Genomic DNA, 27,859 nt, shown 5'->3' with positions numbered 1-27,859 from the left:
GTTGCTCCTCTGTTCCGAGTGAGTCCGCTCTTCGCTCTTCGTCGCCCGGAAGCGGAAAGAGTTTCCTCCGAGGGCGGGAGGGGAGAGAGGTCGTGCTGGGCTCCGCGGCGTCTCCTCATGGCTCGCGTGCCGCGCACGCTGCTGATCTTCGGCGGCTTCGTGGCCGTGCTGGGGGCGGCCTTCTACCCCATCTACTTTCGGCCCCTGATGCACCTCGAGGAGTACAGTAAGTCGAGCGGGGAGCGCGTTCTGCGCACGCGCGGCCTTCTGCCGCTTGACCGCAGCCCCGCCCCTGTTCGAATCTCGGAGGAAGGAAGGAATGGCAAGCGGCCGTTGGCTGCGCGCGCAGCTTTTCCTCAGCGAGGCCTTATCCCTCCCGCTCTCCGCTTTAACTGACGCGGGAGCGGGGCTGCACGTGTGAACCCGACATCGAGGGTCTTGTCGCGGACCCGGGTGCAAGGCAAAACACGGCTACCTATCTGTAACCGGGAGAGTTAGATGCAAGGGAGAGTTAGATGACGAGCCGCTTTGGGCGATATGAAGGGAACTTCGGAACTCCCTGCCTCTTGAGAAATCAGGCAGGCGCCTTCGCTGTTGTTGTTTTTTAAAGGCGCCTGCTGACAAGAATTCTTATTATTAGAAAAGCCTATCCAGGTGCTCAGAAAGCTGAGGGGATGTTTGATCCTTAAAAAAACAAAAAACGTATTTCTCCCTTGTAGGTTTGTTAATTAGGGTTGTATATCCCCCCCCCCAGTAAATAACAACCACAATAATAATAATAAAGTAGGGTTGTAGATTTCCCCCTCAAAATAATAATAATAATAAAAAGTAGGGTTGTAGATTTCCCCCTCAAAATAATAATAATAATAATAATAATAATAATAATAATAATAAGTAGGGTTGTAGATTTCCCCCTCAAAATAATAATAATAATAATAATAATAATAATAATAATAAAAAGTAGGGTTGTAGATTTCCCCCATCAATATATAATAATAATAAAGTATGGTTGCAAGAACAACAACAATTGCTATTATTAGTATTTCAGTGAATCTACTGCGCCTATGACTTAGTCAAACACAGCTCTCTGACCTTGTTACCTTTTTGTTTCAGTCAATGGAAAACATTATTTCTATTATTTCAATGGAAACACACCCACACCCAGGATAGAACATTCCACACATGGATTTGTGATTTTTTTGGGTGGGGTGTTTGGCTACAGTGTAAATTGGCTTCTTTGGGGGAGGCAAGTGAGATGGTCCCCAAAACAGCCTATAGGGCTTTTTCTTCCTTAAAAAAAAAAAGCCTTATGCTTCTGAGCACAGTGAATGGACATCTCTATTACGTACTATGATTGCTTGATTTTAAAAAAACAAAACACAAACACAAATAAGCCACTATCCCTAGATGAATTACCGTATTTTTCGCCCTATAGGATGCACTTTCCCCCCTCCAAAAATGAAGGGGAAATGTGTGTGCGTCCTATGGGGCGAATACAGGCTTTTGCTGAAGCCTGGAGAGCGAGAGGCATCGGTGCGCACCGACCCCTAAGACGTGGGTTTGCGCCCCCTAAGACGTGGGTTTGCGCCCCCTAAGACGTGGGTTTGCGCCCCCTAAGACGTGGATTTGCGCCCCCTGAGACGTGGATTTGCGCCCCCTGAGACGTGGATTTGCGCCCCCTGAGACGTGGATTTGCGCCCCCTAAGCTGTGGATTTGCGCCCCCTAAGCTGTGGATTTGCGCCCCCTAAGCCGTGGATTTGCGCCCCCTAAGCCGTGGATTTGCGCCCCCTAAGCTGTGGATTGGCGCCCCCTAAGCCGTGGATTGGTGCCCCCTAAGCCGTGGATTGGCGCCCCCTAAGACGTGGGTTTGCGCCCCCTAAGACGTGGATTTGCGCCCCCTGAGACGTGGATTTGCGCCCCCTGAGACGTGGATTTGCGCCCCCTAACCCTAACCCCCAGATGTTGCGCCCGGTGTGGCCGGTCCCCCCTGCACCCCCCACGCTACGCCACTGGGCCGGGGGAAGCTCGGGCTTCCCCCGCCCCAGCCCCGCGCCTGGGGGGGGAATGAATTCCCCCCCCCCCAAATCTAGGTGCGTCCTATTGGCTGGTGCATCCTATAGGGCGGGAAATGCGGTATGTCATAAATCTCCTTCTGAGTAAATTCTATAATGAAAAGAGCATCACCCTGTATAGGACGCTGGTGGTTCAAGTGTCATGTTCACCATCACCTAAGATACAACTTCAAACCTCAATTTAGTGGACCAAATAAGCTTTTCCTTTGAGGAAAAAGGAAAGCTCTCTCCGAGGTGCTGATACCCTAAGGCACATTCACATATGAAACTCGTCACTTTAACTGTGCAGCTATGAACCGAATATGCTTTGTGTGTTCTCTAATTCTAATCTATGATGATTAAAATGTGTAGTTCAGCTCTGGAAGTAATTTTACTAAAAATAAAATGGGCAAATTGCACAGGCAGTGCTTTCTATTATAAAACCAGCAGAGGGAGCTTTGACTAATGTAGTCTGATTTCAGAGCCTCAGTATACTTACACTGTAGAAATGAATGGTACATATAATACGTCCTGACTCTCTCTTCCTTGCTCCCTAAAGAAAGAAGGCATACATTGGAAAGATGGTGAGAAGGAATATTAAGTACAGTAATACGAGGATGTATTTCCGACAGTGGTTCAGAACCTTTAGCATTGTATCTGACGCAAGAATGTTACACTTCCTACTGTGAATATTCCTTTCTGTTACAAACAGAGTCAGATGATTAATTGTTAAAGATAAGCAAAGCGGTAATAGTACACAGTTCAGGCTCTTTGGCTCATTTTTCCCTTTTACTTTGTTATCTGATTTAAAAATATTTTCCCAGCATTTTCATTTACTATGGTGCTAATGTTTCCTGCCCACAAATCCAGTATTTGTTGGTGCATAAACCAGTAACTCTCAAGCTGTGTGCTGCAATAAATACCTCAAGTCAGGGGTCAGCAACCTTTTTCAGCCGCCGTGGGCCGGTCCACCGTCCCTCAGACCATGTGGTGGGCCAGACTATATTTTGAAAAAAAATATGAACAAATTCCTATGCCCCACAGATAACCCAGAGATGCGTTTTACATAAAAGCACACATTCTACTCATGTAAAAACACCAGGCGGGCCCCACAAATAACACAGAGATGCATTTTAAATAAAAGGACACATTCTACTCTATGTAAAAACACACTGATTCCCGGACCGTTCGCATGCCGGATTGAGAAGGCGATTGGGCCGCATCCGGGCCTTAGGTTGCCTACCCCTGCCTTAAGTAATGAAAGATACCTGTGGGACCAGAATACCTACTTATAAAGGAGGCTGCATCCTTGAACAACTTACTGCTCTGCCCGTATCTCTTTCTCACCAGCTTCATTGGTCTAAAGTTATTCTACTGTGTTTGCCTGTGCGATAGGATCATTCCGTTACCCTGAACATGGAGCAGAATTACATGGCTTCAGAGGAGGCACAGCTAAAACTTGTGGGGACTCTATACAGTAGACCAGGCTCTCCGCTGCAGATGGTTGCCCTTCATCTTGTGCAGGATGAAGAGGAAGGAACAGAAGAGCTGGGCGAGGGGCAGTTGTGGGTCAGAAAAGTGCCTCATATATTCTTTTAGAGATAGAGATTTGGGTAGACGGGTATTTTGAGCAGGCTGGTGTCCATCATTTTCTTCCCACACTGAGGGATAAATGTACTTTCTTACCTACTCTAATGTTTTGTGTTTACCAGAAAAGGAGCAAGCAATAAATCGAGCTGGTGTTATACAAGAAGATGTTCAGCCTACAGGTATAGCTCTAAACGCTTAGTTGAGCTGTGTTTATGTAAATTATGTATATCTTAATACTGTATTCCAATTCCAAAGAAGTTGACATGCAAAGGAGCTAATTTAGGAATTCATCCAAATGACCTTTAGTACGTTTCTAAAACGATTACTTAGACAAGTACAAGGTGAGCCTGTTTCATACAAAAAAAGATGCAACTGGATATGAATGCTTCAGTACAAAGTATCCATGTTGTGATTCAAATAGAAGAGCATCTGTATGTGTTTTTCACTCTGTTCCACCTTTCAGCTACAGGCTGAGGTTATTGTACAAAGATTGGACCATAGCTTTTAAGTATTTTGGTGAGAAGCAGAGTTATGGATATACACAGATCCCCTTCATACAAGGTCCAGAACATTTTATTCTGTACTAATATAGTCATATGCCTGTGCAAGAAATTCTGTAAGAAATTACCTTTGATCTCAGAAGAACTGTTGAAAATACTGTTCTATCTTTCATATAATTCTGGTAATAGTCACTTTATCTATTTGAATGAGTAATATTCCAACTGGTGTTCTCAATTGCAACAACTCAGTCAAAAATATCCCTTTCTCGAGCAAGATGATCAAAATGTTCAGATTATTCAGAGGAGGCAAATTATTGTGACTCATTTCAGTCTGCATTCATGCCTGGTTTTGGCACAGAAAAAGTTTTGTTTGCCCTGATGGATGACTTGCATTAGGAGAAAGATGGGGTGTGTAACCCTGTTGATTCTCCTTGAGCTCTCAGTGACTTGATAACATCTGTATGCTGTCCTATGCATGTGGTACCAAGAAGATCACATTCCATATTTCAGAATCTCTTCAGACATGGTCCTTGTCCAGTTGTTCAAAATATGTAATGTACTCACATGTATAACTTCATTCAGAGAAGCTAGGTTGTAGAGAATACATACATTTATTGACATTACAACAGCCTTCTAAAATGCTTTTTTATCTCTCCTGTTTTATCCAAAGGATTAAAAGTATGGTCTGATCCATTTGGAAGAAAGTAAGGACTTCTTTGGGTAGGATCTCACCAATGAATGTATTTTCCCTTATTCCATCAGTGATGCTTCTGGTTCTTTGAGTCAACCAAGATCATGCAGAAAAAGAACTCCACACGTGGAATTGTTTTATAATATCACTTTAAATAAAGAGCAGTAGCAACTGTTGGCTCTCAAGAGATAAAGCCCACGGTTTCCCCAGTAGTAGGAAACGCTGCACTGAATGTTTTCTATTAACCAAATGGAATAATTGCCTTTTTCTTCATTGGAGGAATGAAGGAGAATTGCTTTGGTGAATGTAGTGCAAACATTACCAGAGTAGATTATGGAACTAATGAGGTGTGAGAGAGTTTTAAATTATGTACATTGATTGTAACATTTTTGTTGAACTAAACTGTAGTACTGCAGTTCAATTTTCATGGATTTTGTTGTTAAGAGAAAAACTCAGTTTCAGATAACTTATTCATGTGTAAACTCGCTGTTCAAAAGTAAAGATTTGGATGCGTTGACTTATTTCTGTATATAAATCTTTTGAATGACTACACAGCTTTTTGTCTTTTCCTGGAACTTCTGTAAGTAGTTCTTTTCATAGAAAACCTGGCAATGCTTTAAATTTTTTCTACTAACCTGTTTTCAGTTTGAAACTGCAGGAATGGGCAACTACTGTCTTCTCAAAGGTCACTATAGTGTCCAGACAGTGGTCCATATGTCATAAATATATGTGCTTCACAAGCTGACATCCAGATGGGTCAGTTGGCACCTTGTAATAATATGGGCCTTGTCCCTTTAAGCCATATAGACAAATGAGTAACCAGTTGCATACAAAATTCAAATGAGATGCAGTATTGTTGGCAACTTGAGTCTAGAGAGAATGGAGTGCACCTCCAAGAGCTAAGTCAAACTGCTGTGTTAGCAGCATTGAAGTGACCTCCCTAGGTCACAAATTTGAGTAGTGTGCATGGAGGTCCTGAGCTGCCCTGACAACAAGACGTCCCTCTCAGCCTCGCTGGTGTGGTCCCAAAGGAAAACAGAGCAATATGCTTGGCACAGCTTGGCTGCAGGAGTTGCCAGCAGGTGCCATCCAACCATCTTGGGGACTCCACTCTGGATTTGTGCAGGGTTTACTCCTGAGCCTTCTCTTGAAGATACAGTGGTGCCCCACAAGACGAATGCCTCGCAAAACGGAAAACCCGCTAGACGAAAGGGTTTTCCGTTTTGGAGGTGCTTCGCAAAACAAATTTCCTATGGGCTTGCTTCACAAGACGAAAATGTCTTGCGAGTTCCTGCGGGTTTTTCCCCTCTCCCCCTTTTCCCCAAACTGCTAAGCCGCTTAACAGCTGATCCGCTAAGCCGCTTAACAGCTGATCCGCTAAGCCGCTTATCAGCTGATCCGCTAAGCCGCCAAGCCGCTAATAGCACTAATCCGCTAAGCCGCTAATGGGCTTGCTTCGCAAGACGAAAAAACCGCAAGACGAAGAGACTCGCGGAACGGATTCTTTTCGTCTTGCGAGGCACCACTGTATCCCACAAGCAGCAAACGTTTAAGACCAGAATTTTCCTTCTCCTAGATGAGCGACTTTCCCAGTTTGACAAGCTCCATCTGCCCCTACCTTCCCTCTACAGCACGTTCAGAAACCACCTTATTGACCATTGGACCCACTATTGGTCTTGTCAATCTGCTGGAGCCTGTCTTCGCATGCAGGGGGAGTCCCTAACACACTGAGGGTTTGAGACCTATCGGCTACCCTCACCTGGTTTAGCCACCCAGTCGAAGCTATTTCCAAGGGTGTGGCCACTGTCTCATGCTGACAGCGTCTAGGAGCCACAGGTTGAGAGTCAAGTTCAGGGTGGGGACCAAAGGTGGACAAACTACCCCGGAAGGAGCATGATGTGTCCCCCACCCAGAGGTACTACACCCCCCTACACCCTGGTGCAGTATTAAAAGTGTGGGAGCTATATTTGTTATTGCTTGGCAACATTTCCCAAACCTTTACTAAATATTTAGTAGGGCTACTATGGACAAATTGCTTTGGAGGCTAGGTATATTTTACTAGTAGACCATTCCTAGATGATAATAAGAGGCTGCCTTATACAGTCTTTTTTCCGCTGCCTAGGGATGATGGCAATTGAACCTTGGACCTGTACATGTGTTCTAGGAATTCTGAGGTCTTAAATATAGAATAAATGTTGATAATTGCACAAGGTAAACACACATACTTAAGTATATAAACCACATGTCTAATATAGTACAGGAGAGCAATCCAAAAGCCATCTTCGCTCTCCTAAAAACTCTCAATATTTCCTCTGCCTCCTTAATCTCCCTTACCTGAGAACAGGTAGGCAGATAGCGATCGATCGGGAACTTCCTGAAGGGATTCCTCTGCTATATCTATGAACCTCCATTGTTTGTCCAGATGCTCTGCATTGAGGGATGTCTGACGGGCATCCTGATTCACTTATCAAACGTTAATATTCTGTGTAAACTGTTTGGAACTATGTAAAACTTGCTAAATCCTCAGGAGTATCACACCTCAGCCTGGGTATCACATCAGGAATCACAAGCCAGAGAAACCAGTAGGAGAACACTTCAATCTCCCAGGACATTCTATACAAGATCTCAAAGTAGCTGTTTTACTACAAAGGAATTTCAGAAATAGACTGGAAAGAGAAGCTGCTGAATTGCATCTTATTACCAAACTTAAAACCATGGAGAGACCTGGTCTGAACAAAGACCTTGGATTCTTACCTCATTATACATGACAAAGCCATTTTTCACCTTCTCACCCCTTGCTTTTTCCTGTAAGACCTATTGCAGTCATTAAGAGTCGTCAACAGGCTCATCACAGCTATCTGCCAATCACCCATTCCCACCACCCTTCTGAGTAATACCCCTCCCCACCTTCTCACTATATAGAAGGGTCTGGTAACTTCTGTTTCAGTGTATCTGAAGAAGTGTGCATGCACACGAAAGCTCATACCAAGAACTGACTTAGTTGGTCTTTAAGGTGCTACTGGAAGGAATTTTTTTTGTTTTGACTATGGCAGACCAACACGGCTACCTATCTGTAAAAACAACACCTCAGCCTGCCTGAGCCACAGCAACCCCACCTTAAATGTGTAATTTCTGACTGTAGAGGGGATGTCCTTCTCCACGCCAGAATGCAAACCCTTAAAAGAGATGTTTCTTCTTGGTTCTGGATCTCTCTTGCCTCCTTGATAGGAGTGGAGGGAACTCTGTTGCAACAGAAAAATAAAGATCTGCCTTGCTTTCACTGTATCCTGCCTCCATCCATTCATGGACTTAGGGGACTCAGTCCCTTGGGGAGCTGGAAAGCAGATGCTCTGTTACTGACCTAGGACACCTCCAGATTCCTGCCATTAAGGATGTAAATCCTTCCAAGTAAAATTAAAATCCAGTAATAAAAAAACAAAGGCAGTACTGGAACATAACTTGTCTGGACATGCCAGGTGGAACCGCTCCTAGTGCCATCTTTCTCGCTTCCAAATGTACATTGTCCAATTAACTGTCTTTCAACCATTGCGCTGCTGGGAAAGACTGCTTTCCATTTATACGTCTGTGCTTATAGATGTGAAGCTTTCTGCAGCTGATTACCAGTGCCTGTCAATGACTTCGATACGGGATCTCTAGAAAACAACCACCGATAAAGTACGTATGTCGCCAGCTAATACCAACTCTTCATAAAGGTTTTATGAAAAAGCAAGTGATACTTGGAATGAAAGTGAAAGCAAATGTCATTCTAAATACATTTGTCACCCCCTTTGATCCTAACAGAAGAAAATTCAGAGGTGTCAGACGCAAAAGCTGATGGAAAAGGTTCTCTTGTTCATAATGCTTCTAACTGGCGTTATAGATATTTGAAGGCGTATTTGGCCCATTCTCAGCGTGTTCATTATTCAACTGCAGCAGCAACAACAGGTTTTTGTTATGCGGGTGAGTCATCCACAGAAGAGTGTTTCTATGCTATGCAGCAAGGATGCAGTGATGTGCTTTTGTAACCTTCCACAAGTAAATTTCTAGAAAAATACATTTCTTTAGCCATGAGCACAAAACTTTGCATAAGAATACATGTAACAACTGCTGGTGTTCAGGCTCTGAGTCTGATACACAGCAGTGCATCAGAGGGGTAAGATAAGCATGTTTGGCCCAAGATGTGTTCAGGTTAACAGGCTGAAAGCTGAAAATATATCGCTTGCCTAGCTTGTATTTGTTTTTGTCCCAGAACCACTTGTGGGAGCTTTCTTGCATTGTGCTTTAGCAATGATTAACTGCCATTTTTCCCAGAACTGTGTACAGTCAGTCTGACATCAATTACACGGCTTCATCGGCAAACGTAAACCAAAAGCAGCTGTGTTTGGCCTCTGCTGTGCTGTAGCTGAGTTCAATAACATGTTTTGCTAAAGCAAGGTCACACTTTATTTGAGAAATTGGTGTTTCTAAGCTTTTTAGGAACTACTGCGGACTTCGGTGCCGTTGATGCAATGGGTTGAGCTAGCAGGAAGAAATGAAGCTGTATCATCAAATCAAATCTTTATGGTTGAAGTTAATGATCAGCATTAAAGAAGCATGATAAGAGGCACATAAAACACATCCAAGTGTGAAGAACAATAAAAAAGGATAAAGTAAAGAGAAGTAGCATAGAGTTAAATAAATAGGGCATCAACCTTTTAAAAGATCTAATCATTTTAAAAGATCTAATCATGCAGAAGGTCTGAGGTCAGTTCCTGGAGAATTTAGCTTGGTGTAGCACAGAAATTAAGGGACGCGGGTGGCGCTGTGGGTTAAACCACAGAGCCTAGGACTTGTCGATCAGAAGGTCGGCGGTTCGAATCCCCGCGACGGGGTGAGCTCCTGTTTCTTGGTCCCTGCTCCTGCCAACCTAGCAGTTCAAAAAAAGTCAAAGTGCAAGTAGATAAATTGGTACCGCTCCAGCGGGAAGGTAAACTGTGTTTCCGTGCGCTGCTCTGGTTCGCCAGAAGCGGCTTAGTCATGCTGGCCACATGACCCGGAAGCTGTATGCCAGCTCCCTCGTCCAATAAAGCAAGATGAGCGCCGCAACCCCAGAGTCGGTCACGACTGGACCTAATGGTCAGGGGTCCCTTTACCTTAGCACACAGAGTGATAGATGCATCTTGTTTGGAAAGGAGTAGAAGGCCATAGAATGCTGCTGATCATCCTGGCAGATTTAATAAGAGCTGCTTGATAAAGATTTCAGGCAAATCTTGATATATAGAGCAGTGCAGGAGGATATGGGTCACTGAACTCTCCAGAATTGCAGGGGCACCTGTGTTCACAATAGGGCTTTTAAAAACTTCCCGGTATCTTCCCTCTGGAATACGACAGAAGTTGTACCATGACGGTCATTGGTAAAAGATCTGAGCTCCAAATTCAGACATTTGACTAGTTGGCTTGGTCTGCCAAGCCTTCCTTTGCCTTGCCACAGTTGTATAGAGTTCAAAATACCTTGGTTTGGTTGTGGGTGAGAGTAGTCTGTGGTACGGTATAGCCAAATGGTTCTTCGTGTATACAAGATTGAATTCAAATATCGCCTGACAAACTGAATTTGAGCCCAAGAGCCACTCACCACATTATATCAAAGATTTCCCCTACAGCCAATCACAAATTTTCTAACACACCTTTGCACGCCAAAAGCATGCAGCAAACATGCCCCAAGACACTGCCCACGTTTGTGTTCTATGAGCATTTTCAGAAAGCTGGATACCTGTCCAATATTGTGGAAAGTCCATATTTCTGGCCATCTGAAATGGAAATGTAGGGCTCTATTTTTGCTGTAAAGTTGCCCAAAGATATTTGAACTAAAAAGTTCTTATTGAATGTTGTTCTTTCTTTGTCCACTAGATAGAGCCCTCAAACCCCTTCTCATTATTTAGGACTCGGGGCAGAGTGAGTTTCTTAGATCATACTGTATTCTCTTATGTACAAATCTGTGGATTTGGGGCAGCCAAATGACAAACTGCAAGGACAGCTGATGGGGTTGCTCTGAAGAACTTGACAAGGAAGGAAGAAGTTATGTGTAGAGAGATAGCCAAAGTACAAACATTTCACAAAAGTAAGAGTAGCAGCCATGCGTTCCTACGAAGCTTCCAACTGAAGGCATCCAGGCACAACCCTTCAGTACAAAAACCACAGATTAAGATCAGGAAAGAATAATAAAAAAGATCACATCATAACTGCGTAATAAAACCTTTGTCAAATACCTCTCTTGTAATGTGGCATCGTGAATAACTAACTGAAAAGCTAGTCAAGACACTTAAAAAGATGAATGTACTTTTGAGTTTCCTAGAATCTATCAAATTTTCCCTGACAATTATCAAATGACTTCAATATCATGTGTTAATTTCTACAGTTATTGTGTGCAAGATGTAGGTTTGCTGTAAGATGTCTGCCAAGCTGTCAACCTTCCCATTTTTTTTGCGGGAAATTCCCTTATTCCAGCGCCATTTCCCACTGCTTCCTGCTGCTATCCTGGATTGTTAGATATCCCATAGACTGTCCCCAGGACAGGTGAGGCTGCTGATCCTTTATTTTCAAATCTGAAAGTTGACAGCTATGGCCAACAGATCAGCTATAGTGACTTAGGTAAAGGTAAAGGGACGCCTGACTATTAGGTCCAGTCGTGGCCGACTCTGGGGTTGCGGTGCTCATCTCACTTTATTGGCCAAGGGAGCCGGCATACAGCTTCCAGGTCATGTGGCCAGCATGACTAAGCCACTTCTGGTGAACCAGAGCAGCGCACGGAAACGCTGTTTACCTTCCCGCCAGAGCGGTACCTATTTATCTACTTGTACTTTGATGCGCTTTTGAACTGCTAGGTTGGCAGGAGCAGGGACCGAGCAACGGGAGCTCATCCCATCCCGAGGATTCAAACCACCGACCTTCTGATCGGCAAGCCCTAGGCTCTATGGTTTAACCCACAGGGCCACCTGCGTCCCTTATAGTGACTTAGAGCATTTGCTAGTACTGATGCTACTAGGTAACAGCCCAAACTTAAAACATGCTAGCTTGGAATCAAGTGATCTGAAGTTCGGCATAAGTGCATCGTTCCCTCCTTCAAGACTTGTCTGGGTTTTCCCCTGTCTAGCAGAACTAAAACTCTCTGCCCACTTGCAAATGCATAGGTGTGCGCTTTTAACTTCCTGCCTACATTTTCTCCCCACCCACTGCAAACAACAAATGCAATTCTAGGAGGACAATTGGTTTCAAACTGTTCACCACACCAAGGTGACATCTTTCCTGCCTTGTGTGTCACTATTCAGCCTGGCCATGCAAACAAGTCGCTGCCCTTTATCTTCCCAGACTCTCTCAAAATGATACTACTATGTTGTGTCTGTGTGGGAAACAATTGCACAAAGAAGATGTGTCCTTGCGTATGAGTTGACATGTGTAAGAGAAAGAAAGAGAAAGAGTTTGGATTTGATACCCCGCTTTATCACTACCCGAAGGAGTCTCAAAGCGGCTAATGTTCTCCTTTCCCTTCCTCCCCCACAACAAACACTCTGTGAGGTGAGTGGGGCTGAGAGACTTCAGAGAAGTGTGACTGGCCCAAGGTCACCCAGCAGCTGCATGTGGAGGAGCGGGGAATCGAACCCAGTTCACCAGATTACGAGTCTATCGCTCTTAACCACTACACCGCACTGGCTCTCCATAATAAAATGAGTCAGATTTTTATTTTTTTGAGGCCAATGGCCATTGCAACAGAAATCACAAAATGCAAACACGGTAATTTAAGACAGAGTAAGTTAAAAACCTATCAATTTTCCAAACTGTAAATTATCAGAATTCAAAGTTCCCTAAATTATTTAGATTAAAACAATTCCCCTGGAGATTGACATTGTTTTGGATTTTTAAAAATCAACTTTCCTGTTGCTAATGCATAGAAAGCTATCCTGTAGGTAACAAACTTGTCTTCATCAAACCGCAACTGTCTAATTTTGAAATCGTCTGATCTAGAAAATTCTGAAATGAACAGAGGAAGTTGTCCCGAGGTGAAATATCTCTCACCTGATCTACATACACAAAGGCAAAATTTACTAGCCAAACACTTTGTGGGCATCGCTGGAAATCTAAGCTGGGAAAATGCATGCCTTAATGTGGGGAGGAAGTTAATTTCTGCAAATAAACAGCTCTTTTGTGGTTCAATTTAATTTTAATGCAGGTAGCGACTGTTTTAGGCATATCCAATACCTGTGCAACTGCACACACACGCATCACAGCAAACCCGGAAATATCTTCTGCTGTGCAGGAGTCTATAAACACCAGGTAGCAGTTAAGAATTCACCGTACAACGGTATACATGGCTACACTGAAGTAAGTCTCTTTGTGTTTAGTGGGACTTACTCCCAGTTAAATGGATACAGGACTGCAGCCAAGGCTTAGGTTTACGGTTAGCACTGGGGAAAACAGGTTTCTTGTGCCTTTGACTAGCAGATGTGTGAGAAGCAGAAATCCAACAGGTTAAGTCCTTTCTAGCATGGAAAATAAAAAAGGCTGATCGCCGAAGAATTGATGCTTTTGAATTATGGTGCTGCAGGAGACTCTTGAGAGTCCCATGGACTGGAAGAAGATCAAACCTATCCATTCTGAAGGAAATCAGCCCTGAGTGCTCACTGGAAGGACAGATCGTGAAGCTGAGGCTCCAGTACTTTGGTCACTTCATGAGAAGAGAAGACTCTCTGGAAAAGACCCTGATGTTGGGAAAGATGGAGGGCACAAGGAGAAAAGGATGGCAGAGGATGAGATGGTTGGACACTGTTCTCAAAGCTACCAGCATGAGTCTGACCAAACTGCGGGAGGCAGTGGAAGACAGGAGTGCCTGGCGTGCTCTGGTCCAAGGTGTCAGGAAGAGTCGGACATGACTAAACGACTAAACAACAACAGCAATTATGGGGGGAAAGCAATTATGGGGGAAAGCTTCACCTCTTCACAGACATTTTGACATGGACAAACGGCACAAATTATGCGCAAATCTGTGTCCTTTGCAAGTCAGAGGGGCCAATCCACAGGCATTGTAGCCTTCTCTGCAGTGGCTCCCCGTCTGTGGAATGCTCTCCCCAGGGAAGTTCGCCTGGCGCCTTCATTATGCACCTTTAGGCGCCAGGCAAAAACGTTCCTTTTTAACCAGGACTTTAGTTGATATTATTGACATCCAACACCCTTTTAGAATGTGGCTCTTTGGGGGGGGGGGCTATTGGGTTGCTCTTTTTATTTTTATTAGGTATTTTGTGGTTTTATATTTTATATGTAAATTGATAGCCATAGCCCTTTATATACTAACCTTTTCTGCTCTTCCACATCCATTTAATGCTCCTAAACCTTATTTTAGCTTCTTTGAGATTTTTATAGTCTTTTATATATACCTTCTGTTTTAATAATTTTAGCTTTCCAAAACCTTTTACAGATTTTTAATGATGGTAGCCCACCCTACTTGTGCTGGTCTATGTCCATAATAATGATTTGATTGATTGATTGATTTTATTTTGTGAACCTCCCTGAGATCCCAGGGTATAGGGTGGTATATAAAGTCAATAAAATCATCATCATCATCAACAACATCATCATCATAGTGATGATGGTGATGATGATGCCGTGCCCAGAAAATCCTGTTGCCCAGGTGGACAAAACTGGGATAGAGCCATACCTTTCAAATCACGAGTGATGGATATGCACTCTAAGGGAGCATAAGACTATAAGGCAAGTTGGCAGGGCAACTAAAAAGATCGCTGGTTGGGGAAGCACCAGAAGAGTGGACAGTCTTAGGTGACTCACCACCCTTTCTCCTGACTGGTCTATCCAACCCACACTTCCCTCTGTCATTACTGAAATAGGTGGGCTTTCCATTTCTCTTCCCTCTTGATGACTTCACTGCCCAGGCACATATTTGTAATGCCACGGGTTGATCAAGTGCAATCAAAGAGTCAACATAAAATAGAGCAGACCAGAAAAATGCATAATCCTTTTTTTTTTTTTGCTTTGTAGAGTGGTACCTCAGGTTACAGATGCTTCAGGTTACAGACGCTTTAGGTTACAGTCCGCCAACCCAGAAATAGTACCTCGGGTTAGGAACTTTGCTTCAGGATGAGAACAGAAATTCTGCGGCGGCAGCGGGAGACCCCACTAGCTAAAGTGGTACCTCAGGTTAAGAACAGTTTCAGGTTAAGAACAGACCTCCAGAACCAATTATGTTCTTAACCCGAGGTACCACTGTATATTAATCCCATGCTTTCTTTCCCTGTGGATAATTTTGTGTTTTGGAGTAGGAGTGGGGGGGATTCACTAAAATATCTTTTCACAAATACAGCAAATGAAAACATATAAAAACAGTTGCCTCTTACTACAAAGTGAAGAGATAGGGGTTGACATGGGCTTATCGGTGAAATGCCCCCAAACTTAGGTGCTAAAGCAGGCATCCCCAATCTGCGGCCCTCCAGATGTTTTGGCCTACAACTCCCATGATCCCTAGCTAACAGGACCAGTGGTCAGGAATGATGGGAATTGTAGTCCAAAACATCTGAAGGGCCGAAGGTTGGGGATGCCTGTTATGTACTGAAGTTCTCACCCTGGGCCAGCAGGGGGATACTGTAGATAGTTCAGGTCCACATATGCAAATAAGGGATCGAAAGTGACGTTCAGTGATTGGATAGTTACAGAAAGTTGTTACAGTTACGTTGTACTGGAGCTCTATATAAGCAGGCTGGCTGAACCCTTCAGTTCAGTTCTGGCCTGTGAATAAACAAGAGCTGTTTGAAGAATCGCAGTGTCATCTGATACGTTCACCCACAACTTAACACTGCCTGTGCTAAAGCATCTAAAAAAAACAGTAAAGTGCTAAGGCAGTAAAATGTTAAACTAATAAAAATGCTAAAATGGCTGAGTGCAGATTGCAACCCAGTACAGACTTGTGGGCATACGATGATAGCGCAAAGTGTAGCAGCACCTTATGACAATAAACGCAAGAACCTTTCTGCCACTTCTTCTTCTTTCTCACGCAGAAAGCAAAACTGCACCCAGCCAAAAAAAACAAAAACAAAACAAACAAACAAACATAAAAGTTTCCCGTTCTTGTTTTCAAATCACACAGGGTGCTGCCTTAAGGCTGCCCTTGCTGGAATTCCTCGCCAGGGCCTCTAAATAATTTCCTAGCACCAAAAGTTAGAAAGCTAAGGCAGGTGAGTTTGTATAATACATTTTTCTTGTTGTTTAGTCGTTTAGTCGTGTCCGACTCTTCGTGACCCCCTGGACCAGAGCACGCCAGGCACTCTTGTCTTCCACTGCCTCCCACAGTTTGGTCAAACTCATGCTGGTAGCTTCGAGAACACTATCCAACCATCTCGTCCTCTGTCATCCCCTTCTCCTTGTGCCCTCCATCTTTCCCAACATCAGGGGCCTTTCCAGGGAGTCTTCTCTTCTCATGAGGTGGCCAAAGTATTGGAGCCTCAGCTTCAGGATCTGTCCTTCCAGTGAGCACTCAGGGCTGATTTCCTTCAGAATGGAGAGGTTTGATCTTCTTGTAGTCCATGGGACTCTCAAGAGTCTCCTCCAGCACCATAATTCAAAAGCATCAAATCTTCGGCAATCAGTCTTCTTTCTGGTCCAGCTCTCACTTCCATACATCACTACTGGGAAAACCATAGCTTTTACTATACGGACCTTTGTTGGCAAGGTGATGTCTCTGCTTTTTAAGATGCTGTCTAGGTTTGTCATTGCTTTTCTCCCAAGAAGCAGCCGTCTTTTAATTTTGTGACTGCTGTCACCATCTGCAGTGATCATGGAGCCCAAGAAAGTAAAATCTCTCACTGCCTCCATTTCGTCCCCTTCTATTTGCCAGGAGGTGATGGTATAATACACAGAAGTGCATAAATGGGGTGGTAGTAGGAGTTCACTTAAGAATAATGTGAGCATGTTTTCTGTTTTTAAAAATTGGTGTGGAATGGTACAGATTGAATTTATGGAAGACCAAATGCGAAACTGATAGGGTCTGCTCTCTATCCTTCCTATAAATCAAGAATAAGATTATTCCTTATACATGGCAATGACTGTGAGAGATGGCTGGGATCGTTGGCAATTAGGTTCCAGTTTGTTTTTTCCCCTTTTTAATCATAATACCACTAAACTAACAAAAAGAGAGCAGCGGCCAAACTGGAGTGCTGGATCTGTTTCCGTGTGCAATCGGGTTTATTTGTTTAGGTCTTATTTTATTTGCTTTCCAGTGATTCAGAGAGGAGTACTGTGGTCCTTTCCAAGTCAACTTGCACATTCTGTATATTTTGGGCCTCTGGCTTAGCCAAATACAGAAAGACTTGGCTGCTCAGTTGTATTTTCCTATCCAGGGTTTTTGCAAACTTTCAAAAGGAACTGAAGGAATGTCTTTTCCAAGCCAATTTATTTTTCTAAGCAACTTCTCTCCATTCTTGTAAAACTGCACAGGAATTTGAAAAACCCTTCATTGCACAATCATGTAAAATTGCTGCCTTTAATCATTCTACTATATTTAAGTTCTCCTTCTTGGTGTCTTTTTGTAAAATGCAGCCATGTTTCTTTTCGTAACCTATTCTGCCACAAATGTAGGGCACTTTCTTTATGTCTTGGGTAGACTCTAGTTTGTGTCTACTGTAGTAAGATTGCTTCTTACTTACAGAGTATACACATGGGCAATAGATCTAGCTAACATGAGTTTTCATTAGCCCCTCTAAAATCAAAGGAGCATATGAGTCATCACTAATTGAAATTACTAGGGCTTTCTGTTCGACTTAAGTTGCAATCCTATACATGCTTATTTTGGGGTTGTTGTTTAATCGTTTAGTCGTGTCTGACTTTTTGTGACCCCATGGACCAGAGCACGCCAGGCACGCCTGTCTTCCATTGCCTGTAGCAGTTTGGTCAAACTCATGCTGGTAGCTTCGAGAACACTGTCCAACCATCTCGTCCTCTGTTGTCTCCTTCTCATTGTGCCCTCCATCTTTCCCAACATCAGGATCTTTCCAGGGAGTCTTCTCTTCTCATCAGGTGGCCAAAGTATTGGAGCCTCAGCTTCAGGATCCGTCCTTCCAGTGAGCACTCAGGGCTGATTTCCTTCAGAATGGAGAGGTTTGATCTTCGTGCAGTCCATGGGACTCTCAAGAGTCTCCTCAAACACCATAATTCAAAAGCAGCAGTTATTCGGCAGTTATTCCGCAGGTCAAGTTGTGGAGGGCTCATAGGCGCCGACTCCATGGGGCTTGAGGGGGCCCGAGCCCCCTCAAAAATTCGTTTGGGGGGGCTCCGCCCCCCAATAATCTCCGGCGCCCCTCCAGCAGAGCGCCATCGCCGCCCCTCCCCCAGCCCAAAATGCACAGGGAGGGGCGGGCTGCATGCCTCCTGCCCTCCCTCCCGAGCAAAAGCTCCACCCAATTTCCTTTGGAGCTGATTAATAGGCGCAGCACGCTCTCCCCTATTCGCTCACGAGGAGGCGGCGCCACTTTATTTGCATATTCATGAGCTTATTTATTATTCATGAGCTTTCCCGGGCCCCCCCAATATTTTTTATAAGTCCGCGTCCCTGGGAGGGCTGATTTCTTGTCCTGTGATAAAAAGCCTTCTGTTTCGACCACCAAACCTTTCAGGGGAGCATTTGCAACCGTTAGGCACCATTTTTGAGTGAATTGGAGAAATTGAGATTTTTGCAGAAATTCTGACCCCGGGGCTTAGGGATTTTTTCAAAAAAATCTTTTTCCACAGGTCAAGTTGTGGAGGCCTGATTTCTTGTCCTGTGATAAAAAGACTTCTGTTTCGACTGCCAAACCATTCAGAGGAGCATGTGCAACTGATTGGCACCATTTTTGAGTGAATTGGAGAAATTGAGATTTTTGCAGAAATTGTGACCCCGGGGCTTAGGGATTTTTTCAAAAAATTCTGTTTCTGCAGGTCAAGTTATGAGGGCTGATTTCGTGTCCTGTGATAAAAAGCCTTCTGTTTCGACCGCCAAACCTTTCAGGGGAGCATTTGCAACCGATTGGCACCATATTTGAGTGAATTGCAGAAATTAAGATTTTTGCAGAAATTGTGACCCCGGGGCTTAGGGATTTTTTCAAAAAATTCTGTTTCCGCATGTCAAGTTATGAGGGCTGATTTCTTGTCCTGTGATAAAAAGGCTTCTGTTTCGACAGCTTTCAGGAGAGCATTTGCAACCCTCAGGCACCATTTTTGAGTGAATTAGAGAAATTGATATTTTTGCAGAAATTGTGACCCCGGGGCTTAGGGATTTTTTCAAAAAAATCTTTTTCCGCAGGTCAAGTTGTGGAGGCCTGATTTCTTGTCCTGATAAAAAGACTTCTGTTTCGACCGCCAAACCTTTCAGGGGAGCATTTGCAACCGTCAGGCACCATTTTTGAGTGAATTGGAGAAATTGAGATTTTTGCGGAAATTGTGACCCCAGGGCTTAGGGATTTTTTCAAAAAAATCTTTTTCCACTGGTCAAGTTGTGGATGGCTAAATTCTAGTCCTGTGATAAAAAGCCTTCTGTTTCGACCGCCAAGCCTTTCAGGGGAGCATTTGCACCTGATTGGCACCATTTTTGAGTGAATTGGAGAAAATGAGATTTTTGCAGAAATTGTGACCTCGGGGCTTAGGGATTTTTTCAAAAAAATCTTTTTCCGCTGGTCAAGTTGTGGAGGGCTGATTTCTTGTCCTGTGATAAAAAGCCTTCTGTTTCGACCGCCAAACCTTTCAGGGGAGCATTTGCAACCGTCAGGCACCATTTTAGAGTGAATTGGAGAAATTGAGATTTTTGCAGAAATTGTGACCCCAGGGTTTAGGGATTTTTTCAAAAAAATCTTTTTCCACAGGTCAAGTTGTGGAGGCCTGATTTCTTGTCTGTGATAAAAAGCCTTCTGTTTCGACCGCCAAACCTTTCAGAGGAGCATGTGCAACCGATTGGCACCATTTTTGAGTGAATTGGAGAAATTGAGATTTTGCAGAAATTGTGACCCCGGGGCTTAGGGATTTTTTCAAAAAAATCGTTTTCCGCATGTCAAGTTATGAGGGCTGATTTCTTGTCCTGCGATAAAAAGGCTTCTGTTTCGACAGCTTTCAGGAGAGCATTTGCAACCCTCAGGCACCATTTTTGAGTGAATTAGAGAAATTGATATTTTTGCAGAAATTGTGACCCCGGGGCTTAGGGATTTTTTCAAAAAAATCTTTTTCCGCAGGTCAAGTTGTGGAGGCCTGATTTCTTGTCCTGATAAAAAGACTTCTGTTTCGACCGCCAAACCTTTCAGAGGAGCATTTCCAGCTGATTGGCACCATTTTAGAGTGAATTGGAGAAATTGAGATTTTTGCGGAAATTGTGACCCCGGGGCTTAGGGATTTTTTCAAAAAAATCTTTTTCCGCTGGTCAAGTTGTGGAGGGCTGATTTCTTGTCCTGTGATAAAAAACCTTCTGTTTCGACAGCCAAACCTTTCAGGGGAGCATTTGCAACCGATTGGCACCATTTTTGAGTGAATTGGAGAAATTGAGATTTTTGCAGAAATTGTGACCCCGGGGCTTAGGTATGGTGCCGATTGGCACCATTTTTGAGTGAATTGGAGAAATTGAGATTTTTGCGGAAATTGTGACCTTGGGCCTTAGGGATTTTTTCAAAAAAATCTTTTTCCGCCGGTCAAGCTATGAGGGGTGATTTCTTGTCCTGTGATAAAAAGCCTTCAGTTTCGACGGCCAAACCTTTCAGGGGAGCATTTGCAACCGTCAGGCACCATTTTTGAGTGAATTGGAGAAAATGAGATTTTTGCAGAAATTGTGACCCCGGGGCTTAGGGATTTTTTCAAAAAAATCTTTTTCCACAGGTCAAGTTGTGGAGGCCTGATTTCTTGTCCTGTGATAAAAAGACTTCTGTTTCGACTGCCAAACCATTCAGAGGAGCATGTGCAACTGATTGGCACCATTTTTGAGTGAATTGGAGAAATTGAGATTTTTGCAGAAATTGTGACCCCGGGGCTTAGGGATTTTTTCAAAAAATTCTGTTTCTGCAGGTCAAGTTATGAGGGCTGATTTCGTGTCCTGTGATAAAAAGCCTTCTGTTTCGACCGCCAAACCTTTCAGGGGAGCATTTGCAACCGATTGGCACCATATTTGAGTGAATTGCAGAAATTAAGATTTTTGCAGAAATTGTGACCCCGGGGCTTAGGGATTTTTTCAAAAAATTCTGTTTCCGCATATCAAGTTATGAGGGCTGATTTCTTGTCCTGTGATAAAAAGGCTTCTGTTTCGACAGCTTTCAGGAGAGCATTTGCAACCCTCAGGCACCATTTTTGAGTGAATTAGAGAAATTGATATTTTTGCAGAAATTGTGACCCCGGGGCTTAGGGATTTTTTCAAAAAAATCTTTTTCCGCAGGTCAAGTTGTGGAGGCCTGATTTCTTGTCCTGATAAAAAGACTTCTGTTTCGACCGCCAAACCTTTCAGGGGAGCATTTGCAACCGTCAGGCACCATTTTTGAGTGAATTGGAGAAATTGAGATTTTTGCGGAAATTGTGACCCCAGGGCTTAGGGATTTTTTCAAAAAAATCTTTTTCCACTGGTCAAGTTGTGGATGGCTAAATTCTAGTCCTGTGATAAAAAGCCTTCTGTTTCGACCGCCAAGCCTTTCAGGGGAGCATTTGCACCTGATTGGCACCATTTTTGAGTGAATTGGAGAAAATGAGATTTTTGCAGAAATTGTGACCTCGGGGCTTAGGGATTTTTTCAAAAAAATCTTTTTCCGCTGGTCAAGTTGTGGAGGGCTGATTTCTTGTCCTGTGATAAAAAGCCTTCTGTTTCGACCGCCAAACCTTTCAGGGGAGCATTTGCAACCGTCAGGCACCATTTTAGAGTGAATTGGAGAAATTGAGATTTTTGCAGAAATTGTGACCCCAGGGTTTAGGGATTTTTTCAAAAAAATCTTTTTCCACAGGTCAAGTTGTGGAGGCCTGATTTCTTGTCTGTGATAAAAAGCCTTCTGTTTCGACCGCCAAACCTTTCAGAGGAGCATGTGCAACCGATTGGCACCATTTTTGAGTGAATTGGAGAAATTGAGATTTTGCAGAAATTGTGACCCCGGGGCTTAGGGATTTTTTTCAAAAAAATCGTTTTCCGCATGTCAAGTTATGAGGGCTGATTTCTTGTCCTGCGATAAAAAGGCTTCTGTTTCGACAGCTTTCAGGAGAGCATTTGCAACCCTCAGGCACCATTTTTGAGTGAATTAGAGAAATTGATATTTTTGCAGAAATTGTGACCCCGGGGCTTAGGGATTTTTTCAAAAAAATCTTTTTCCGCAGGTCAAGTTGTGGAGGCCTGATTTCTTGTCCTGATAAAAAGACTTCTGTTTCGACCGCCAAACCTTTCAGAGGAGCATTTCCAGCTGATTGGCACCATTTTAGAGTGAATTGGAGAAATTGAGATTTTTGCGGAAATTGTGACCCCGGGGCTTAGGGATTTTTTCAAAAAAATCTTTTTCCGCTGGTCAAGTTGTGGAGGGCTGATTTCTTGTCCTGTGATAAAAAGCCTTCTGTTTCGACAGCCAAACCTTTCAGGGGAGCATTTGCAACCGATTGGCACCATTTTTGAGTGAATTGGAGAAATTGAGATTTTTGCAGAAATTGTGACCCCGGGGCTTAGGTATGGTGCCGATTGGCACCATTTTTGAGTGAATTGGAGAAATTGAGATTTTTGCGGAAATTGTGACCCTGGGCCTTAGGGAGTTTTTCAAAAAAATCTTTTTCCGCCGGTCAAGCTATGAGGGGTGATTTCTTGTCCTGTGATAAAAAGCCTTCAGTTTCGACGGCCAAACCTTTCAGGGGAGCATTTGCAACCGTCAGGCACCATTTTTGAGTGAATGGGAGAAAATGAGATTTTTGCAGAAATTGTGACCTCGGGGCTTAGGGATTTTTTCAAAAAAATCTTTTTCCGCTGGTCAAGTTGTCGAGGGCTGATTTCTTGTCCTGTGATAAAAAGCCTTCTGTTTCGACCGCCAAACCTTTCAGGGGAGCATTTGCAACCGTCAGGCACCATTTTTGAGTGAATTGGAGAAATTGAGATTTTTGCGTGGCGAGTTCCCGCCCCCACCAGGATAAATAAAGACACCAGACACTGTATGTAAGGTTAATTGGGCGAATTAGGCCACAACTTTATTGAATTCAGGAATGAGAGGCATTGGCATAGGCATTGGTCCTATCGGCTATCCGGCTCCAGCCCATTTGCTGGAGACACGGGGAAGGGTTAACCTTATATCGGGGGAGACTCCCGCGAGGCACGTCGACTAGGAGCTCCCCCGGGTCACCGCTCTGGGGCGTGCCTTTGGCCCACACCTCCATAGGCTTCGGACAGGGCCACGCCCCCCGGGGTCCTTTAACGGACCACCCTTCGCTCGCTGGGGGGAGGTGATGGCGTTCCTCCCCCCCCCACATCGTCTTAACCCCATCTTACCAATGCCTACCGCCACACGAGCAAACGCTCGCCGCCAATCCTCTCATGCCTGAAACCAATCCCTTATCCCCGTAGCTATATCCTCCAGCCATATATCATTTCCTGCATCAGACAGATGCACGCCATCCAACCGGTAGAGGGCCTCACAACTGAAACGAATGCCCGGGTGTCGTATGACCTTTCCCCCCAGGGCTGCCACTCTACGCACCACCGCCCGATCCACGGCTTTCCTCGCCCTATTTATGGCCATCGGGCACCTGCCATCTCTCCAAACCCGCCTTTCCATCATGGAGGCCCAAATGATTGTGAGGTTTGGGTAAGTGGCCTTGAGCTCCTCCAAGTCACTGAAGATGCTCCACTGCAAATCGACCGCCTTTCTATAGGCTAGGTCGTTTTCACCCAATTGTATAAGTAACGCATCTGGGGGGCCCTCTCTCGCGACTCTGGTCTTGAATGCGGGCAACATCTCAGCCCAACGCATTCCCCTCCGTGACACCCAGGATAACGTGATGCCATCCGGCAAGCCCAGTCGCGGCCCACGGCCGGAATTGATGGCGTGGACCCTGGCCCAATGCACGATGCTGTGGCCAATTATCCAGACTCGCACCCCCATATTTCCTGCAAGAAATCGAGAAAAGAAAACAGGCCATGGTCAGTTACCCCTGGCTGGGAAATCATAAATTATTTCTTAGGTAGCGTTTGTATGCGTCTGACTTCCAGCGGCCTAGATCCTTAATCCTCTCGGCTGTAAGGCCCAGGTGCATTGCCGTGGTGGCTGCTCCAATCCTAAAGGAGTGCGCCGCGAAATCTGCTGGTGGGAGGCCACATGCTTTAAGTGTTAAGCGCATGACCCTGGTGAACTGGTGCCGCGTCAAGGGTACGCCGTCCGCATGGATCAAAAGAGGCCCCGCCATGTCAGGTCTCATAGACAAGAAGCGCCTGGTGTCCTTTACCGGACACGGACCTCGTTCCCCTGTTGCCGGTAGCCGGACCAGTGCCCCCCTCCCGAACTGGTCAGTCTTGGAACTGCGAATCCGTACAACCAAATCATCACTTGAAAGTGTGATGTCGCTCAACAGTAAGCCCCGGGAGGAGCCAAGCTGACCATCCTCAAAAACCACCTCACCCACACGCATCGCCCCGAAAAAGGCGATGGAGTATGCCGCTGAAAACAAGCGTGCCTCATACTTTGACCAACAGACCTTTCTCAACCTTTTATGGATTTGGGAGAGTATGTCAAAAGAAATAGGCCTCCTCGAGTCCCGGGCTGGGGGCTGCAGTCTACGCCAACCCTCTAGGGACTTTCGTATGACAAATTCCGCGCATGGATCTGTCGAAAATAACACTTTGCAAAAGAAAGAAATTGCTGAGGCCTGTAGATTGAGGGTTTTTGGGGCACGCCCCAGGCGTTTCAGGTGCACTAAATAGGACAGGACCTCAGACCTAACGGGAGGGGCGTTGTTCCTGGTGGCACTGGATTTTGCACGGAACTTTAAAAAATCCGACCAGGCCTTCTCATAAGATCTCAATGTGGAGGGCGCCAGTGAGGCCAATACTCCCTGAATCACTTCTGGTTCCCAGGACTCTGGTCCCCAAGTCTCCACAGCTGTTCCGGGAAGGGCTGAGGTAGTAACTGAGCATCCGGTGCTAACGAGCGGAAGCGGTCCATCTGAAAACGAGATAGGGCATCCGCGATATCATTGTTAACACCAGGCACAAATTTGGCGGAAAAGTGAATATTAAGTTCTAAACAGCGGAGAACAAAGGAACGCAGGAGGGCACCAACCCTAGAGGAACGCGCGGCCTGCCTGGTAAGGACTGCTACTACCGCCTGGTTGTCGGTGTGGAAGCAAACCCTATGGTTACTGAAAACCTCTGACCATAAGTGGACTGCCACTACAATCGGGAAGAATTCTAGGAAGGTTAGATCTCTGGTAATGGGCCCTTCCCTCCAGGCTTCAGGCCAACGCTGGGCACACCATTGCCCTTTGAAATAAACGCCGAACCCAAGGGAGCCTGACGCATCCGAATGCACTTGAAAGTCCACCTGCAGCGACAAGTTCTCCTGCCATAGGGAAATACCATTGTAGTTCTCGAGGAACTTCAGCCAAACTTGTAGGTCAGATTTTACTTCCCTAGAAAGCCGGATCCTGTGATGAGGGGAACGCAGGCCTGCCGAAAGCTTCGCGAGGCGACTACAGAAAGGACGGCCAGGAGTAACTACGCGGCAAGCGAAATTTAGGTGACCAAGAAGTGATTGTATCTGCCTAAGTGTAACTTTTTTAAGGGGGAGGAGTTGCCGAATGAGGTCACCAAGTGCGACCAGTTTCTCTCTGGGAAGTTTTGAGGTCTGCGCTACAGTGTCCAACTCGATGCCTAAGTAGACCATGGTTGTTGCTGGGCCCTCTGTTTTGTCGTCGGCTAGGGGAACTCCTAGCTCCCCCGCCAATGATATGAAAGCTTTGAGGAGCCCAGCACACCCCTGTCTGTTATCAGCTACGAGGATGAAGTCATCCAAGTAGTGCGACACGCCCTCTGAGCCAGTTCTGAGGCGGAGGGCCCAGTCCAGGAAGGTACTGAATGCCTCAAAGGCTGCGCAGGCCACTGAGCAACCCATGGGCATAGCTTTGTCCACGAAATAAGCCCCTTCAAATTTGAATCCCAGCCACCGGAAATCCTCCGGGTGCACTGGGAGAAGCCTAAAGGCTGATTCGATGTCACATTTTGCCAGCCACGCGCCCCTTCCAAATTTGCGAATGACTTTGACGGCTTGGTCAAAGGTGGCGTATCTCACTGTACAGAGCTCATGCGGTATCGCATCATTGACGGACCCTCCCCTTGGATAGGAAAGGTTGTGAATCATGCGAAACTCGCCCGGCACCTTCTTGGGGACTATGCCTAAAGGTGATACATGAAGGCCAATGATTGGAGGAGCTAAAAAGGGGCCGGCTACCCTACCTGCCTTTATTTCTTTGCTAATTTTCTTACGGGCAATCTCCGGCATCTCCCTGACAGACTTCTGATTAGGGGGATCGCCCGCATTGGGTGGAAATGCAACCGGGATTCTGAAACCAGTACTAAAGCCCTCCCATAGGTACCCTGCTGCTGGCCTGTTGGGGTAGAGATCTAAAAGGTCTTTCAAAGGGTTCAACTTGATGGGGGAATAGGCCAGGGTCAGCTTGAGGTTACTGCCTGTTCTCTTGAGGTGTGAGAGAGGCTCCGTGACCACCTCTGGGTCCTTGGTTGTAAGAACCCCTTCCACCCCGAAAGGACTGCCTCCCTTTCATGCAGGCAGTGGCTGGGTGGTTGCCCATGCATCTTTCACATTCATGGCTGTACTTACAGACCGGCCTTGCACAAACCCCTTTATTAAATTCCCAGCATAAATGCTTCTGCCTCGTAGTGGTCTTCCAGGATCTTGATGGGTCCTGGTGCTTCTTTTCGACGAAGGGGCCCACATGGTCGGACCAAATGTTTTGGTCCCTCTGGTCCCAGCGTGTGGAGGGTAACAATGACGCATTTCTACGAAAATCCTCATCATAATTAAAAGCAGCAATATCACCGGCTAACTCCCGAGCCCTCCTAACGTGAGACAGGTACGCGATTAAGTGCATAGCCCGTTTAGGATAAGCAGCGCTGACGACACCCATGAAGACCTGGAAACCACTGAGCCAATTATCAAAGGTACGCTCGACCCTCGGTCCTCTGTACCTACGTTTCCCGTGGCTGCGCCTCTTTTCACCTTTACCCATCACCTTAGCCGGGGGCAGCAACCTAAGTACGTCAATATATTCCCCGTTGAGGATTTTTTCCCTCTTCCTTTGTGATAAATGATTACCTATAATGACATCTGTAGACAGATGAGTGGAGGTTTTGACATCAGGCACTAGAGCACCATCTTTCCACTCGAGGGTCCCATTGAAGGCCTTACGGTAGGAGTTGGCCCTCCTTTCATGTGCCCATGCAGGAAGACCCACACAATCCTCCCCGTGGCCCCAATATTCCTCCCTAGGAACATCACTGTCAGTATCGGTTGAGGAAGAAGTACCTGAGTCCTCCTCAGATTCCGACCGCCTGCTCTTCTTGCTCTTCTTGGACGTGTGCTTCCTTTTCTCCTTCCTCTTCCCCGACGGGACCTCAGGAGGGGCCTGCTCCGGCACGCTATTTGCAAGTACCGCCTGTTGATCGTGCACCTCCTCATCAGACGATGATTCTGACGCGCCCTCGGCTGGCGCCACCTGCGGGGGCGGGACCTGCAAGAGACTAGGTACACCTGGGACCTTTTTAGGGTTAGTACCTTTAGAGCTCTGGGCGCTAGCCTTGCCCTTCCCAGCCCCCCTCTGGCCTCCCCTTGGCTTGGCTGAGGAAGCCGACTGAGAGCCGGTGCTTTTCTTAGGCCGTCCTGCAGACTTCTTTGCCGCAGACAACACTGCCACCGTGGATGCAGAAGTGCCAGGAAGTACCACCTCACTAAGCTGAGAGTCTTCAATGTAATCCTGGGAGAATGCCATTGGCGCGGATGGCCCCGCAGCCGATGTCGTAGGC

General features: G+C 45.5%; 1 protein-coding gene across 1 annotated transcript; it reads left to right on the top strand.

Moving 5' to 3' along the window:
• The first annotated feature begins 50 nt into the window (after positions 1–50).
• Positions 51–5,381, top strand: SMIM20 (small integral membrane protein 20). Its single transcript, XM_081924666.1, has 3 exons — positions 51–226; positions 3,765–3,821; positions 4,813–5,381. Exons 1-3 carry the CDS (start codon positions 118–120, stop codon positions 4,848–4,850), a joined length of 204 nt encoding a protein of 67 aa, XP_081780792.1. The 5' UTR covers positions 51–117; the 3' UTR covers positions 4,851–5,381.
• Positions 5,382–27,859: the final 22,478 nt, after the last annotated feature.

This window comes from Podarcis melisellensis (assembly GCF_964234715.1).
Source record: "Podarcis melisellensis genome assembly, chromosome: 9".
Classification (NCBI taxonomy): domain Eukaryota; kingdom Metazoa; phylum Chordata; class Lepidosauria; order Squamata; family Lacertidae; genus Podarcis; species Podarcis melisellensis.
This window is presented reverse-complemented; position numbering and strand designations above follow the sequence as displayed.